Below are 16794 nucleotides of genomic sequence, written 5' to 3' on the forward strand. Positions count from 1 at the left end.
TATTTTTAGTAGAGTTTCACCATGTTGGCCAGGCTAGTCTCAAACATCTGTGCTCAAGTGATCTGCCCGTCTTGGCCTCCCTAAGTGCTGGGATTGCAGATGTAATACGTATACCTTCTCTCTCTCTCTCTCTCTCTCTCTGCTAAAGGATTTGAAAGTGAGTTGCAGACATTCTGATGCTTCATCCCTCACTCTGTCAGCATGGATCTCCTAAAAATGACCCCCGCCCCATGACCATTAGTATTGCTGAAAAAATGAACATGAATCAACAAATGTCTGGCAGATATGAGCTTGTGGTATTTATTGAGCTCCTACTATGGGCCAGGCCTGGCACTTGGCTCTTTCTCTCACTTGACCCTCAGAACCATAGGCAGTAGCCTTGCATTCTCTGTACTTTACACAGGAGGAGATGGACTCAGAGAGGCAAAGTGACTCCCCCAAGGTCACACAGCTTTGTAGTGTGGTGGTCAAGGTGGAGCTTGACTGGAACCTAGGCCTGTGTGGCTATACCCACTGTGTTCATGGTGGCCCGGCCCCTTGACCAGCAGGCCCCTTGGAATGCATCCTTCCTAGGCTTGGCCAGGATACTGTGTCACTTGAGAAAGAAGTCAGCATGGCACTCTCCGTGTTCATGAACCAAGGCCCAGAGAAGTGAAAGGACCCGCTGGAGGTCACACGGCGATTGAATGGGGCCAGCCTTTAGCCTCCTGCCCCTCGTCCCCACAGTCCATCAGTGGGTCCCTCCGTTAGGGACAGCCCAGGTGAGGTGGCTTCCCTGGGGATTCATTTAGATGTGGGAATCATTCCAGAAGGACAGGCCGCAGCTGGGAAGAGAGGGGCTGGTGCCGTCAGCAGAGTCAGTCTAGAAGCCTGGCTGTGCCACTTTTTAGCTTGGTGACCTTGGGCAAATGACTTAACCTCTCTAATGCTCAGTTTCTCCTAAACCTACCTGCCAAGCTTATTCTGAGGCTCCAGAGGGGTGGGCCTGAGGCTCCAACAGTGCTGGGCACCTTGAAGGCATTTTTAAAATGTTTCCATTTCTCTTCCCACCCTTCGTTTATAGCGTCTTGCCTCACTAGGCATTCAATACATTCAAGAATGCATGAATTCGGTTAGTGACCCTTTATGGGAGACCCGCCCTGTGCCATGCGCTAGGCCTTGGAGAGTCAATGGGGAGCAAAACACATGGCCCTTCCCCTGGTAGAGCTTACGAACGGTGGGAGACACAGCTCAGTCTGCCAGGACAGTGCTGCAGGGTGAGCCTCAGCAGGCTTCTGTTGGTGGGTGGGCCACTGCAGGGCAGGGACGGCTTCCCCGAGGAGGGGACCACTGAGCCAAGAGCAGAAAGAAGCACAGGCATTAACTGGACAACGGGGAGCAGGGAACGAGGGAGCAGATGAGTGCAATTGTGCTACTTCTCTCAGCCTCAGCTTCCCCATCTGTAAAATGGGATGCTGACGCTATCTTGCTGGCTGGCTTTGAGGACTTGGTGACATCGCAGATGTGAATATGTTCTGCAAGCCACGTTCTCCCGCCAGCTCCCCACAAGAGAGGCTCTGCAAGTATCTGAGATACTTGTTCAGGTATCTGAGATACCCTGTTCCTCCCTCTGGCTCCTCTGGAAGGCTCACCTCCTACTTTCCTCTCCCCAGTGTTGGACAAGTGGTGAATATCAAGGCCAAGGTGAACCGGGCCTTCAACTCCAGCATGGAGGTGTGTGTGGTGGGCACTGCCTGGGCGTGGGTGCGTGGGCGGGTCCTCTACCTCCTCTCCCTGTTCTTCTCCCTGCAGCCCAGGCCCACTCACGCTCTCGGGGTCCTGATTAGAGCAGCTGAGTTCTGCAGTGGTTGGCAGGGCAAGGGGAATCCCAAGGATCTTCCTGTCCCAAATCCCCTAACGCAGATGGGAAAATCCAGGCCCGGGGAAGGGAAGGGACTTGCCCCAGGTCACCGTACGTAGATTCCAGCGTGGCACTTGACGTCCAGCCCCGAGTCTTCACTTCCAGCCTCGGCAGCCAGGTGTTTGTGGGAATGGAGGGAAGACAGCTTCAGCACCTGATCTTGGAGGTGGAGCTGGGGCAGCAAGAGTGCTGGGTTCTGGCCCCTGAGCTTGCCTCCCACAGCATCTCCCCATCTGCAAAAGGGAACATGATTCCTGTGTTGCAGGGTTGTTGAGTTAATGGGGGGGACTGCTGGTGATGCGCAGGGCTCTGTGAGCTGTGGGGGAGGACTCTGTTTCCCGCCTGCAGACTTCAGGCCCAGGCAACTTCACCAGCTGGGCCAGTGGTTCCTGAGGGAGAACGGAGGCTGGGTGGCATAGTCCTGACTATGCCTCTGGGCACCCCATAAATGCTCAGGTACCCCTAGGTGCCTGTTCTTCATTTTTTTTTTTTTGAGACCGAGTCTAGCTCTGTCACCCAGGCTGGAATGCAGTGATGTGATCTTGGCTCACTGCAACCTCCACCTCCTGGGTTCAAGCGATTCTCCTGCCTCAGCCTCCCGAGTAGCTAGGATTACAGGTGCCCGCCACCAAGCTCAGCTAAGTTTTGTATTTTTAGTAGAGATGGGGTTTCACTGTGTTGGCCAGGCTGGTCTTGAACTCCTGACATTGTGATCCGCCTGCCTCGGCCTCCCAAAGGGCTCAGATTAGGAGCGTGAGCCATCTCGCCTGGCCTTGATTTTTTATTGTTATTAATTTTTTTTCAGTCAAGGTCTTACTCTTTCACCCAAGCTGGAGTGCAGAGTGGTGCCATCGTAGCTCACTGTAACCTCAAACTCCTGGGCTTTAGCAATATTCCTGCCTCAGCCTCCTGAGTATCTGGGACAACAGGCATGTACCACCACACTCAGCTAATTTTTGTGGGTCTTTTTTTTTCTTTTTCAGAGACAGGGATCTCACTGTGTTGCCCTGGTTGTCTTGAACTCTTGGCCTCAAGTGATTCTCCTGCTGCAGCTTCCCAAAGTTTTAGGACTACAGGCCATTGAGCCTGGCCTTTCCTTTAAATTTAGCCAAGATTCTACCTACATTAAGCCCTGTTGTAGACATAGTCTCATTTTAATCCTCTCAACAATCCTTCAAGGGTAGGTCTGATCACTCCCATTTTGCAGATGAGGAAACTGAGACCCAGAGAAGGGATGTGACTTGCCCAAGGTTTCATGGGGATCCAAGGGCAGAATCAAAACCCACCTCAGATCTCTGGCCTGCCAGACCTGGTAGGTGGCACAGAAACTCTAGGGGCCTGGCCTGGGCTGAGACTTGCTGTCTGGTGGAGCTGTGGGGCTTCTCACTGGTGAGTGCAATGTTGCCCCTTGTTCCTTCGCCCTTACTGTTCCTCTCTAGGTGGGCATCCAGGTGGCCTCGGAGGACCTGTGCTCTGAGAAGCAGTGGAATGTGTGCAAGGCCTTGGCCACCTTCGTGGCCCACCGAGAGATCACCAAGGTGAGCGGGTGCCCCTGGCTGCTCGATGCTGTTCAGCAACCTGGGCACCTACCATGGCGACTCTGGATCAGGGTGGTGAGGCTGGGGGTTGGCAGAGGGGATAGGGAGGGACACAGCAGGAATCCACAGCTCCCAGAGGAAGACCCAGTCCCCATTGCGTTTGGACCCCCCAGCTGCCTCGCCTCTCTTTTCCCCCACCTCTCCCTGTGCTTCTCCAGCAAGGATTCTTCTGGTCCCACCATTCCACATGTCCTACAGTGACACCCCCATCCTCTGAGCCTTTGCCCAAGGAAGGGACCTGGGTGGGAGCTGGAGGATGAGTATGCGGTATCAGGTCATCATGGAGGCGGGAAGATGGGGCAAAGAAGGAGGAAGCCTTGGAACTGAGCAGTGGTCCAGGCCTGCTGTGTGCCAGCCTCGGGCATGGGATGGCACTGGGGACAGGCCCTTGTGCTACTTCAGGAGACTCGCCCTGAGGGTCCCCTAACCTGTCCCCTGGCCGACAGGTGAAGCTGAAGCAGATCACGCCACGGACAGAGGAGGAGAAGATGGAGCACAGCGTGGCGGCCGAGCGCCGGCGCATGCGCCTTGTGTATGCGGACACCATCAAGGACCTCCTGGCCAACTGCGCCATTCAGGACAGTGAGCAGCTGCCAGTGTGCATGGGGAGGGTAGCTGGGTCCTGCCTGTCCCCTCTGCCCCGGGACCCCACTGGGCAGAGGCAGGAAGGGAGGCTCCGGGGCCTCTCTAGCTCTCTTGGCCCCAAGGTCTTCTACAGGGAAAGGGAGTGTTTGGTCCTCCTACCAGCTCCCAGGAACCATGAGGCTGCGGTTAGGTCCTGTGGAAATCCCTTAGTTGTCCAGAAAACGCATTTTGGCCTCCAGAAGCCAAGGTGTTTGGGAAGACAGTATTGAGCAACGCCTTGAATACTCTGTAGGAGTTTTTAAAGTGTGTATATATATATATATATATTCATCTATAAAAAGCATATATAAAACCTGGCTGGGTAAGGTGGCTCACGCCTATAATCCCACCACTTTGGGAGGCCGAGGTGGGCAGATCGCGAAGTTAAGAGTTGGAGACCAGCCAGGCCAACATGATGAAACCCTGTCTCTACAAAAATTAGCTGGGCGTGGTGGCACATGCCTGTAGTCCCAGCTACTTGGGAGGCTAAAGCAGGAGAGCTGCTTGAACCCGAGAGGTGGAGGTTGCAGTGAGCTGAGATCACGCCACTGCACTACAGCCTGGGTGAGAGAGCCAAGACTCTGTCTCAAAAAAAAAAAAAAAAAAAGCATATGTAAAACAAGTGGCTGGGTGCGGTGGCTCATGTAATCCCAGCACTTTGGGAGGCCTAGGTGGGTGGATCACGAGGTCAAGAGATTGAGACCATCCTGGCCAACATGGTGAAACCCCATCTTTACTAAAAAATACAAAAATTAGCTGGACGTGATGGCAGATGCCTGTTGTCCCAACTACTCAGGAGGTTGAGGCAGGAGAATTGCTTGAACCTGGGAGGCAGAGGTTGCAGTGAGCCGAGATTGTGCCACTGCACTCCAGCCTGATGACAGAGCAAGACTCCATCTCAAAAATAAAAAAATGTAAAAAACATGCATATATATATATATGTGCTTACATATATGTGTGTGTGTATATATGCATACACATACACACACGTATATATATATTCCCTCCCCCCAAAAAGATAGAAAATAAAAAGCAAGACTCCTTTCTATCCCAGAACCCAGGTCCTCTTCCCAGAAGCAACTACTAACCATTTTAGGGTCTCTTTCCAGACGTATTCCCTGTATATCTAAGCATAGCATCTTTATTCAGCCCCTGAGAAGGGGCATTCAGTACATACTGTCTGTATCTTGCAGTTTTCCCACTAAAAGTATATCTTGAGGGTTGTTCTATACCAGTACAGAAAGATCTCCTTTGGACCGGGTGGGATTTTGACAGGTGGGAGCTAAGGAAGGTTCCTGACAGAGGGCGTAGCCTTAGCAAAGGCCCAGATGGGAGACCTTGGACTCATTTACTCATCTCCAGAATGAGTCTTCATTGAAACCCAAAGGAGGCGATCTTAGGCGTAAGTCTCCCCGGAGTGGGGAAAGAGCAGAGCATTCAGCTCTGATGTTCCCTCAAGCTCAGTGGAAGCGTCCAGCGGTGCCCTGAGTCCGCGTGTCCTGGTTATGCAGGGCTTGGAGGCTGGAGCTGAGGAGGCCCAGCTGGTCTACAGTCACCAAGGCCTCCTTGCTCCATCTACCCCCTTGCAACCCCCTGCGTCTCTTCTGTCCTCACAGCCCTTCCACCGAAGAATCAGCTCAAGTGCCTTTGTCTGGCACTTGATGCAGCTGCTCAGCTCGACTGGGTACTGTCTCTTGACCTGCTGCAGCTCCCGCTAAGCCACAGGCCCCATTGCCCTGTCAATACCCTCTGCATCCTGTCTCCAGACTGGCTCAGGCCACCTTCACCTTTCCCTCCTGTTGGCCCCCGCCTTGCCTGTGGCATTTCAGAGCCTGCAAGCCAAGCTAAGGGCAATGCCAGCTCTTTGATGGACCCTCCCTGAAGAAGTTTCTATGGGAGATGGGAGACAAATGGCACCACCTTGGGTTTGGTGGGGCATGCCAGCCTCTGCTGCCTTGAAGCCCAAGGCTTCATTCACTGCCTAGCCTCTTTCACTAAGGATATCCTAATGCCGTTGCTGCCAAGGATGAGGGAATCACCAGGGCAGAGGGTGGGGAAGAATCGTCCTTTCTGAGAGTATATTTACTGGAGCACTTTGTGATTATGATTTTTTTGAGACAGAGTCTCACTGTATCTTCCAGGCTGGAGTGTAGTGGCATGATCTCGGCTCACTACAACCTCTGTCTCCTGGGTTCAAGTGATTCTTGTGCCTCAGCCTCCCAAGTAGCTGGAATGACAGGTGCCCACCAGCATGCCCAGCTAATTTTTTTTTGTATTTTTAATAGAGACAGGGTGTCACCATGTAGGCCAGACTGGTCTTGAACTCCTGGCCTCAAGTGATTTACCCACATTGGCCTCCCAAAGTGCTGGGATTATAGGTGTGAGTCACCACGCTTGGCCTTGAGTCAAGCACTTTATGACAATAATCACATTTCATCTTCAAACAGTCTTGTCAGGTAGGATTTGACATCTGTCTGTACAGATGAGACAGCCGAGCTTCAGAGGGATTACTTGATTTGCCCAAGGCCATGCAGGCAGTCTGGAGTGGAGCTGAGGCTCAGACCAGCTGTTTTGTCTCAGAGCTGGTGCTGTGTCCACTGCGCTTGATGAGCTCATCCCTTTCACCCTGTGCCCTCCATTCCTCACCCGGGGCCACCCGCTGCCTCATGTGTGCTTGGTGTCAAGTAAATAAAAGAACCTGAGTGGGGTGGAGAGGTGGGGGTCCTGGGGCTGCCTGTGGGGAGGGGCTGCCCTTGGAGGCCTTCTCACCTCCCCGCTTTCTTCCCTTACCCCATCCCTGGTCAGATCTGGAGAGCAGAGACTGCAGCCGCATGGCGCCAGCCAAGAAGACCCGTGTGGAGAGCGTGGAACTGGTCCTGCCTCCCAACACCAATCACCAGGGCAACACCTTTGGGGGCCAGATCATGGCCTGGATGGAGACTGTGGCCACCATTGCAGCCAGGTGAGGGCAGAGTGTGCTGCCTCTGCCTTCCCTCCTTTCTCCGCCTCCCCTCCTTGGCCATCTCCCTCTGGAGGGGAAGCCACAGCTTGGGGTTGGTGTTCAAGGCTTCGGCTGTTCCGAATCAGAGAAACGAATTTTTGTGAACTGACTGTTTCTTCTTCTACTCAAAACGCTCCCATCTTTTACGTGGGAAACACCAGGTTTCTTGGCCTGGCACTAGATCCTCCCTTGATGTGGTCCTACCTGCCCTCCTAGGGTCTATGATCGCTTTCCATCAAGCCATTGGCCGTTCTTTGTTGCCATCCTCCACTTTCCCAGCCTCTGCCTTTGCTCCTGGTGTAGCCTCCTGCTGTGCTTCCCTCACTCTTCTTCATCTGAAGAAGAGTGGGCGAATATCCCGCCCACTTCCTCCATGAAGCCCTCTCTGACTGTTCCCTCTTCCAAGGGGTGAGAATTGTTTTCTCTCCCATAACCTCTGCCTGTTCAGGGCTTGTTCCACTCTACATATCAGGGCACTTTTTATAGTTATGGCAACTGACCTTCACTAATGGACACTCTCACACTTCCATGACTTTGCTGTTCCCTCTGCCAGGAATGCCCTTCCCAGCCAGGCAGATTCCTCCTATTCTTTAGAGCCTGGCTTAAATGGCCCCTCCTCCAGTTTAACCTGTGGGAGACAGTACATAAGTAATGCTATTTGGGGCAGCCCTGGCTATGAGTACAGTAAGATCTCAGAGAAGGGTGAGGGTCTGATGGTTAGGGAAGGCTGCCTGGAGGAAGAGTACTTCAGCTGGGCCTTGAATGCCAAGTAGCTTTGGATAAGGGGAGGGCTTCTAGATAGTAGGAACAGCAGGTACCAAGGTGGAAAAGTTGAAAGAAAAATGGGAAAGGGGTTTACCCCAAGCCCTGCTTTCTTCTGTCCCCTCAAACTTGGCTCCTTTCCAGCCATGCATAGACCTCAGTATTCTAAGCTGTGAAATGGGACTTTAGTTCTGTGCCTCTGAGCAGAACTGCCACTGGGTTGGGTGGCAGTGGGTGGGTCAGAATATGTGGCTCCAGGCTGGATCTGGGATGGGACCAGGGTAGAAGGCCAGCCCAAGCTGGCCTAGCATGGCAGCTCACACCTGAAATCCCAGCACTTTGGGAGGCCGAGGTGGACAGATCACTTGAGGTCAGGAGTTCAAGACCAACCTGGCCAACAAGGTAAAGCCTCATCTCTACTAAAAATACAAAAATTAGCCAGGTATGGTGGCACATGCCTGTAGTCTCAGCTACTTGGGAGGCTGAGGGAGGAGAATCGTTTGAACCCCGGAGGCAGAAGGAGGTTGCAATGAGCTGAGATTGCATCAGTGTTGCCTGGGCAACAGAGTAAGACTCTGTCTCAAAAAAAAAAAAAAAGCTGGCCCAAACTGGTGTCTGAAGCACTGGGGCATTCCTTCTGTCTCCCCACCGCTGCCTCCTCAGCCGGCTCTGCCGTGCCCACCCTACGCTGAAGGCCATTGAGATGTTCCACTTCCGAAGCCTGTCCCAGGTCGGCGACCATCTGGTTCTCAAAGCCATTGTGAACAATGCCTTCAAATATAGGTGAGGGTCTGGAATGGGCGAGGCCAGGGCCATTCAGGGCTGAGGGCTCTTCCTGACCCTATGGCAAACCTTCCAGGTGCCCTTTTCCCTGCAGACAGGGTCTAAGTCCCTGCCCGGCTGCTGAGTTCCTTCATTGTCTCTGAAATTCAGCTCTGATGTTCCCTCCTTGGGAGCCTTCCCTGGCTCCCAGTCCTGCCCACCCCAGCTGCGTTAGGGACCCCTCCTCTGGGATGCCCCAGCCCATCTCCCGCTGTCTTAGACCAGTGTCTGTCTCACTCCTTGGCTCCTGGCCCCAGGCTTGCCTGCTGTAGATCACAGGGCCACTTCTTGCCTGTGTCTGGTTGTTTATCAAACCCTTTCCCATGCACTTCCTAAAATAATTAGTCCACAGAGTCCTTGCCTTTGCAATGAATTCTGATACTCCCATGAAAGCTGACTTTAAATAAGTATATTTTTTGAGAATTTCAGAGATCATTATTTAGTCATTAAAAGTGAGGGAGCAGGAGCCAGGCTGCCGGGTTTGAGTTTGGCTCTATGACCTTGGGAAGTAACTTAACCCGCCTGGGCCTCAGTTCTTTCATCTATAAAATGGGGCTCATCACAACTACCTCGGAGTTACGCGGATTCAATGAGCTGTTACTAGTAGAATGCCAGAGAAAATGCCAGTAAAGGCCAGCTGTTGCGGCTGCTCTTACTACTACCGTCGTTCTTTGCAGTCTGGCCCGCATACACGCTGCTGCGGTGCAGGGGAGAAGCCCCTTCGCAGGAGCTGTGAAGCCTGGTTTCTAGTCCAGATTCCAGGAATCCGGAATTCTTGGAAACATTATTGCCCTGTTCTAGGTCTTGGTTTCCCCATCTATTTAATGTCCACATTCTGCAATCATAGAACTTCCAAAATGAGGGGGAATGGTGGTGGCTGCTATCTTATAATGAATAAAGATGGTAAGTGGCTGGGCGCGGTGGCTCACCTGTAATCCCAGCACTTTGGGAGGCTGAGGCAAGCAGATCACTTGAGGCTCAGAGTTCAAGACTAGCCTGGCCAACATGGCAAAATGCTGTCTCTATTAAAAATACAAAAAATGAGCCAGGTGTGATGGTGCACACCTGTAATCCCAGCTACTGGGGTGGCTGAGTCAGGAGAATCACTTGAACCCAGGAGACGGAGGTTGCAGTGAGCCAAGACTGTGCCACTGCACTCTAGCCTGGGTGACAGAATGAGACTCTGTCTCAAAAAATAAAAGAATAAAGATGGTAAGGTATACACGAATAGCAGCAACTGAGCTGTTTGAAGCAAGGCTGCCACAGAGCTTGTAAATATGCACATAGTGAACATTTTCTAATTAGGCCATCCACTTCCACTTCCTGGTTTATGTCCTTCCATACCCTTCCCGGTTATGACAGCATACTTATACCTTTGCTTTCTTGTTGGTTGCCTCCTCCCCTGGCTGTTAGCCCGTGAGGCATGGACTGGACAGGTTTATTCACTCCTGTGTCCTCACAGGGCTGAACGAACAGGAGGTGCCCTGTAAACATTGGTGGAGGGAGTGGTCCCAGGTGTCCTGTCACTGGGACTCAGATCTAGGTTGCTGGAAGAACTGCAGGAGTGTGTGTGCATGCATGTGTGTGCACATATGTGTGTGAATGGATGCATGTGTGTGTATGTATATGTACATGCATGTGTGTGGATGTGTGTGTGCATGCATGTGTGTGAGTGGATGCATGTGTGTGTGCACGTGTGTATGTATATGTGTATGCATGTGTGTGTGTGTGGATGCGTGTGTGTGTGTGCGCATGCATGTGTGTGTGAGTGTGTGTGTGTTGGGGAGGAGGCATGGCCCTCGAGAAGTTCTGTCCAGGTTGGAAGCTGCACTTCCTCCCCTCAGCATGGAGGTGGGCGTATGCGTGGAGGCCTATCGCCAGGAGGCTGAGACCCACCGACGCCACATCAACAGTGCCTTTATGACTTTCGTGGTCCTGGACGCAGATGACCAGCCTCAGCTGCTGCCCTGGATTCGGCCCCAGCCTGGGGTGAGTGGAGCCAGCACCCTGCTTCACCAGCAGCTGTCCTCCCCTCCCTCTCTGCCCTGGTGTGGTGGAGACTGCCAGCCCCCTACAGGGGCACGAGGGGCCCACTCTGCCCTGGTGCTGGGACACAGCCAGCTCTGAGAGTTCTGGCTGTGAGCCCCAGGATGCCCCTTGTGCAGGGCGGGCTTGTTCTGCCTGGCAGAACTCCGAATATGTGTGGGTCTGGCTCAGAGTTGGGGTTAATGGGCTGTCATGAGCCTGCAGAGTTGGGAGAGCACTGGCTTTGGAGTCAGATGTGGGTTGGAACCTTGCCTCTACCATATTCAAGTGGTACCCTCTCGAGCTCTCAGTCTTCATCTGTAAAATGGGCATATCTGCGGTCCCTGCCTCATAGGGCTGCAGGGTAATAGATATGCAACTGACTCCGTGCCTGGCTGAGCCCTGGGAGTGGTCAGGATGATGGTGAATGCAACGCATGGGACATGGTAAGACAGGCAAAGGTCCTCTCTTACAAAATTCTCCCTGTGCCTTTGAGAGGCCACTCCCTCCCTTGGGGCAGGTCCCCTGCCCTGCCTGCTGGCCTCCCAGAGCCTAGCGTGGGCTGTGGAGTTGGGTGGAGCCTTAGGACTGGGAGCTGGGAGCCACAGCCACAGAGGCTTCCCAGGCATTTTCCACGTTGTGCTGGGGACTGGGGGATGTGAGATGTGGTGGTAAAGAGGGTGGGCTTGAGGCAGGCCTGGGGTGCTGATCCTGGCCTCAGCCCTGTGGCCTTAGGCAAGCCTTCACCCGTCCATGTCTCAGTTTCCTCTGTAGAATGGACACCGCACTAGCCCCATTCAGAGGGTTGTTTTAGGATTTGGTGCAATTCTATGTGAAAAGCCCTTGAGAAGAGTGGCTGGTGTGTGGCGAGTGCTCAATATATGTGGACTCTCATTACCACTGTGAGTGCCCTGTAAGGATCCAAGTTGGTTTGTTTTTTGAGACGGAGTCTTGCTTTGTTGCCAGGCTGGAGTGTAGTGGCGTGATCTCAGCTCACTGCAACCTCCAGTCCCCTGGTTCAAGTGATTCTCCTGCCTTAGCCTCCCTAGTAGCTGGGATTACAGGCCTGCACCACCACACCAGCTAATTTTTGTATTTTTAGTAGAGACAGGGTTTCACCATGTTGCCCAGGATGGTCTCAATCTCCTGACCTCGTGATCTGCCCGCCTCGGCCTCCCAAAGTGCTGAGATTACAGGTGTGAGCCACTGCGCCCAGCTAAGGATCTCCATTTTACAGAGGAGAAATCTGAAGTCTGGCCAGGGGAGATGGTGTTCCCAGGTCACTCAGAGAGTTTGAGGGGAGCTGGGGCTACAGCTTAGTTTCCCACTTTCTCAGCCAGGAGGTTTTGACCCCAGCTGCCCCAGTGACACCTGAACTTTGAGTTAGGTCTGCAGATCTTGGGCCCTGGGGAATGGAGAGCGGGTGGCATGGAGGGTAGGGGTAGCTGGTTGCACCTCTCGAGGCATGGCCTATACCGACTTCCTCCCCAGGATGGTGAGCGGCGGTACCGAGAGGCCAGTGCCAGGAAGAAGATCCGCCTGGACAGGTGAGTAGGGGCTGTGCGGCGGGCAGAATGCGGGTTTGGGGCTGTTCATGCTCCACTGACCCCCGAGCACTCACTTTTCTTCAGGGCTGCCTATGTGTTGGGCCCTGGGCCAGGCCCTTTACATCCTTTTGATTTGGTCTCATTACACAGAGGTCATCTGGCCTGTGTACAGGTGAGGGCTCTGGGGATGGAGGGGTTATGTGGCTTGCCCATGGACACACAGATATCATCGGCAGAGTCAGAATTTGAACCTGGCTGGGTCCGACCGAATTTAAATCCTGTGTTTTTCCCATTGATTCTGATGCCCATTTGGCATATGAAGAAATGTTCAGAGGGGAGATGCGGTTGCTTAAGAGGTAAAGCCACTTTGGGAGGACGAGGTGGGTGGATCCCCTGAGGTCAGGAGTTCGAGACCAGCCTGGCCAACATGGTTAAACCCCGTCTCTACTAAAAATACAAAAATTAGCTGGGCGTGGTGGCTCATGCCTATAGTTCCAGTGCACCTATAGTCAGGAGGCTGAGGCAGGAGAATAGCTTAAACCGGGAGGTGGAGGTTGTAGTGAGCTGAGATTGCGCCACTGCACTGTAGCCTGCGTGACAGAATGAGACTCCATCTCAAAAAAAAAAGAAGCAAAAGAGTGAAAGCCAGGTGTGCCTGACTGCTGTGAAAGCATTTAGGGACTTTAGTGGCTGTAAGCACAGCAGGGATCACAGCTGTTGTTGATAAGAAAGTGCATCTGTGGCATTCACTGAGCATTTACCATGTGCCAAGCACTTGCGATGACCCCATGAGGCAGGGGTGGCTGCTGATCCCATTTCACAGATGAGGACACAGCAGCATCAGGGTGAGGTCACTCAGCAGGTGTGTGGGGTGTGGGGACCGAGCCTTAGATGCCACACCCTTCCCTGCTGGCTCACTCCCTGCCTCCGAGCTGCCCTGGTGTAGGTGCTGAGCTGGTGTGCTCTCAGCTATTGTGTCGTGTGTGACCGTCCAGCCTCCCTGGCTAGACAAGAGTCTCCTGCTCTGCTGGGCTTAGCACAGGGCCCAGCACATAGTAAGCCTGCAGTAGAGTCTGTGGAAAGTGCTAGACTTCCAGGGGACCCAGGTTGTCATCTTCCCTCCTTCCCAGGAAGTACATCGTGTCCTGTAAGCAGACAGAGGTGCCCCTCTCTGTCCCCTGGGACCCTAGCAACCAGGTAAGGCCCTCTGCTCCCAAGGAGACAGTCTTTAGACCCGCCAGGGCCCCTACCCTCCTCTGCTTGGCAGAACGAATTTGGAGGAAGGCTGGAGAGAGCAGGATATGAATGCCATGCCTCACGATTGCTACTGTTAGCAAAGAGCTTGCCTGCATTCCCGTTTGGCAGGTGGAAGTGGAGACCCTGAGAGGCAGAGCAGCTTGTCCAGGGTCACACAGTGGGTCTAAGCCCAAGCCTGGACCTCCCTTCCCAAAGTCCAGGACTCTCTACAGCACCCACCCCTGCATTCATGGTCCGGGTTCCTCTCTGGGACACCCTTGGCCTCAGCTCTGGGGCCCTGGAGGAAGGGATCGGGGTAGTGGTAGCACCTGTGTGCTTTTCCAGGTGTATCTGAGCTACAATAACGTCTCCTCCCTGAAGATGCTCGTGGCCAAGGACAACTGGGTGCTGTCCTCAGAGATCAGTCAGGTAGCTGACCCCACCCACCCAACTTTCCTTTCTCCTCTGAGCCAGAGGTGGCTGATGGCAAGCAGCAAGAACTCTCTCACACCACTTATGTCAAAAAAGGATCTCTTCAAAGAATTAGGTGAGATCAAGAAACCAGTCCAGTTATGGAAACATACCCACCCCTGCAGGGTCTGAAGCTGAGAAGCCCTAGATCCTTCTCTCCTGCCTGCCGCCCTTCCTGCCCTCAGCCACTCTCTCGGGTCTGCTGCTGTGTGCCCAGGCACTTCCTCCCTTCCTCCCTGTTCTTCTGTGATTGCTGCAGGGATGGGGGCAGCCAGCAGGCACGGGCTTACAGGAGACCTAAGCTCTGCCAGCTGCCTGTGCCCTTGGACAAGATGCCTCCTGCTTGAGAGGCAGAGCTGCTTGTCCAGGGTCACACAGTGGGTCTGGGCATTTACCACGTGCCAAGCACTGTTCTTGGGTGCTGCAGCGTGAGAGGGCCCAGGCAGACTCGAGGCTTGCACGGGAGCTGGAGGTTGAGATCCCAGCCTTCCCACAGGAGCATGGAGCTAGCGCAGCAGGTGGACGAGGATGACGCCATCTCCCACATCACCACGGCGTGTTGCCTTAGTGACTGGCATCCTAAGCCACCTTCCTGCCCATTTGTGCTGAATTCTCTCATCAGTCCATCTTCATGGGGATGCAGCTGAGACTCAGAGTGGTTAAGCTGTGTGTTCACACACAGCAAGTCAGCTGTCACCCTGAGCTTCCAGCCTCAGCCTCCAGCATCCCCATTAGTCCACTACACTGCCCAGCAAATGAGGCTGCCCTCTGACCCATGCAGGTCCACCTGTACACTCTGGAGGATCACAAGTTCCTCTCCTTCCACATGGAGATGGTGGTGCACGTGGACGCAGCCCAGGCCTTTGTGCTGCTCTCGGACCTGCGTCGGAGGCCTGAGTGGGACAAGCACTACCGGTGAGGGGCCAGGGTGACGGCAGGGCAGGACCCCTTCTCTGGCCTGATGGGGGAGAGGGTGTCTGCTTCTGCAGGTCGTCCTCCATGATGCTCTGCCCTCCTGGCCATTAGCAGGGGCTGGGGGTGGGTTGGAGTTCCATGTTGGGTGGGGGTCCGGGTCATGGCTATTTTGAGCCCTTAGGGGAGAGACTGAGCATGGAATTGGAGCTGGAGGCTTGAGTTGACATCCTGCCTCTGTCCCAACTAGCCGGGTGACACTGGATAAGTCAAAGTCACTTCCCTTTTGGCCTCAGTTTCTCTCTTCTTAAAATGGGTGCTTGGGTGGTGGGTCACGGATTCACACTCGGAGACAGTGCCTTTCACACCATGTGCTGTGGAGTGCTGTGCTCCCAAGGGGGCTTCCAGGACTGCCTGGGGCGGAGTCAGAAGGCCGAAGGGTGTGGGAGCCTCTCTTGGCTTTATGCCAACTAATAGCATGTCCAGTTGCTGAACTGACCAAGTTTGCTGATTTTCCTCACAAATATGTTATTTTTGAATATAGAGAATGATTATGAATGGAAATGTTATTCCTTTAAATACATTTGTTCCTCCAAATTTATTGATTGTTCATGTGACTCTTCTTGAATTTAGTCAAGGAAGATAAATGTGTTCTTAGGAAAATAGCAAAATTTGTGTTGTCTGAGTCCCCTTAAAGTCATTTTCTGTTCTGCCAACATCCTAGCTTGAGGGTTTCTTTGAGAGCTTGTTATGAGGAGCCTACATTCTGGAGGATTTCTGTAAGGAGGTTTTGTGTGTTTGGAAATTCAGTGCACCGGTCATTTGGAGAATTGTATTTTGACAAACTGGCCTTCCGCTTCCTACCCCATCTATCTTCTCCAGAGCAGGCTTGTTGCTCTTCATACATGGGCTTCCTGCTGAAGGTTTCTTTGCAAAAAGGGCCATGTTGCTTTCAAAAGCTCTGGTCCAGCTGACTCAGGCCTGCTGGTGGTCCCCTTCCAGAGGGCAGAGAGGTGATTTGGTGGGGGATGCCGTGTGTGGGGAGGGCGGTTGTGCATGTGGTGGGTGGGCTTCTTGGAGGGAGGCTGGGGTAGGCTTTGAAGGCCAGACCAAATCTTGATACCTGATGGGATGTGTGGGGGAGAGGCCTGAGGGGAAAGAGCGGCTAGCTTCTTCCCCATACCCTGCCTGCTCCTGACTGCAGCAGGAGAGTGGAGAGGAGAAAGTGGGTCTGGACATGGCCACATGTGCCTCTGTGTGGGTGTCCTGGGTGCGTGCCTGTGTCAATATGAGCCTGTGTATGCCCACACATGTGTGTTGGGTGCCGGGGCCTGGGGATACATCTCTGCCACTGAGAGCCTGAACATACCCCAGCCCTGCCTCCTTATTAGCTCTGTGGCTACTGCCAGGTTATTTTCCTCATCTATGTGATGGGGATCCTAGCAGTGTCTACAGCATGGGGCTGTTATGGAGATTAAGTGACACAAGTTAAGCACTTAGAACAGCACCTGGCACTCAGTGGGTGCTCAGTGAATGTTAAGCACAGCTGCTAAATCATCACACATCCTTGTGGTGTCTGTACCTGCGCAGACATGTACAGACATGCATGGGTCTCTGTGTGCACTGGTGTCTGTCCATGTACCTGTGCACATAGTGTGTGCACAGGTGTGTGCATATCTTTATCACACGTCTGTGTATGTGTTCGTTTGCTTGCATGCATGTCTCCGTGTGCCTGTGTGTCCACCCTGGCTGGGTCTTGCTGCCTTCCTGCTGCTCCCTGGTGACCAGTATAGGGGGTGACATCCCACCGGGGAGACTGCTTGGGCGCTGTGGTGTGGGAGGACCCGGGCAGCCCCGCGGCTTGCACAGGAGCTGGAGGCTGAGATCCCGGTCTCC

At 53.6% G+C, this 16794-nt stretch overlaps 1 protein-coding gene across 5 annotated transcripts in view; it reads left to right on the plus strand.

Annotated features, from left to right (window-relative positions):
* The window catches only part of ACOT11 (acyl-CoA thioesterase 11), a 58526-nt gene that overhangs the window by 37513 nt on the left and 4219 nt on the right, over positions 1-16794 (plus strand). For 4 of the 5 annotated variants that reach the window (XM_037729886.1, XM_017504461.2, XM_037729888.1 and 1 more), the window contains 10 exons: positions 1653-1713; positions 3340-3438; positions 3945-4080; positions 6928-7084; positions 8549-8668; positions 10552-10696; positions 12224-12279; positions 13410-13476; positions 13861-13944; positions 14768-14901. In XM_037729886.1, the coding sequence (XP_037585814.1) occupies positions 1653-1713; positions 3340-3438; positions 3945-4080; positions 6928-7084; positions 8549-8668; positions 10552-10696; positions 12224-12279; positions 13410-13476; positions 13861-13944; positions 14768-14901 (1059 nt within the window). Of the gene's footprint in view, positions 1-1125; positions 1257-1652; positions 1714-3339; positions 3439-3944; positions 4081-6927; positions 7085-8548; positions 8669-10551; positions 10697-12223; positions 12280-13409; positions 13477-13860; positions 13945-14767; positions 14902-16794 lie in introns of those variants that run through there. The other variant, XM_017504462.2, reaches the window with a different exon arrangement.

The sequence above is a fragment of the Cebus imitator genome, unplaced genomic scaffold, assembly GCF_001604975.1.
Source record: "Cebus imitator isolate Cc_AM_T3 unplaced genomic scaffold, Cebus_imitator-1.0 Scaffold322, whole genome shotgun sequence".
NCBI classification, from domain to species: domain Eukaryota; kingdom Metazoa; phylum Chordata; class Mammalia; order Primates; family Cebidae; genus Cebus; species Cebus imitator.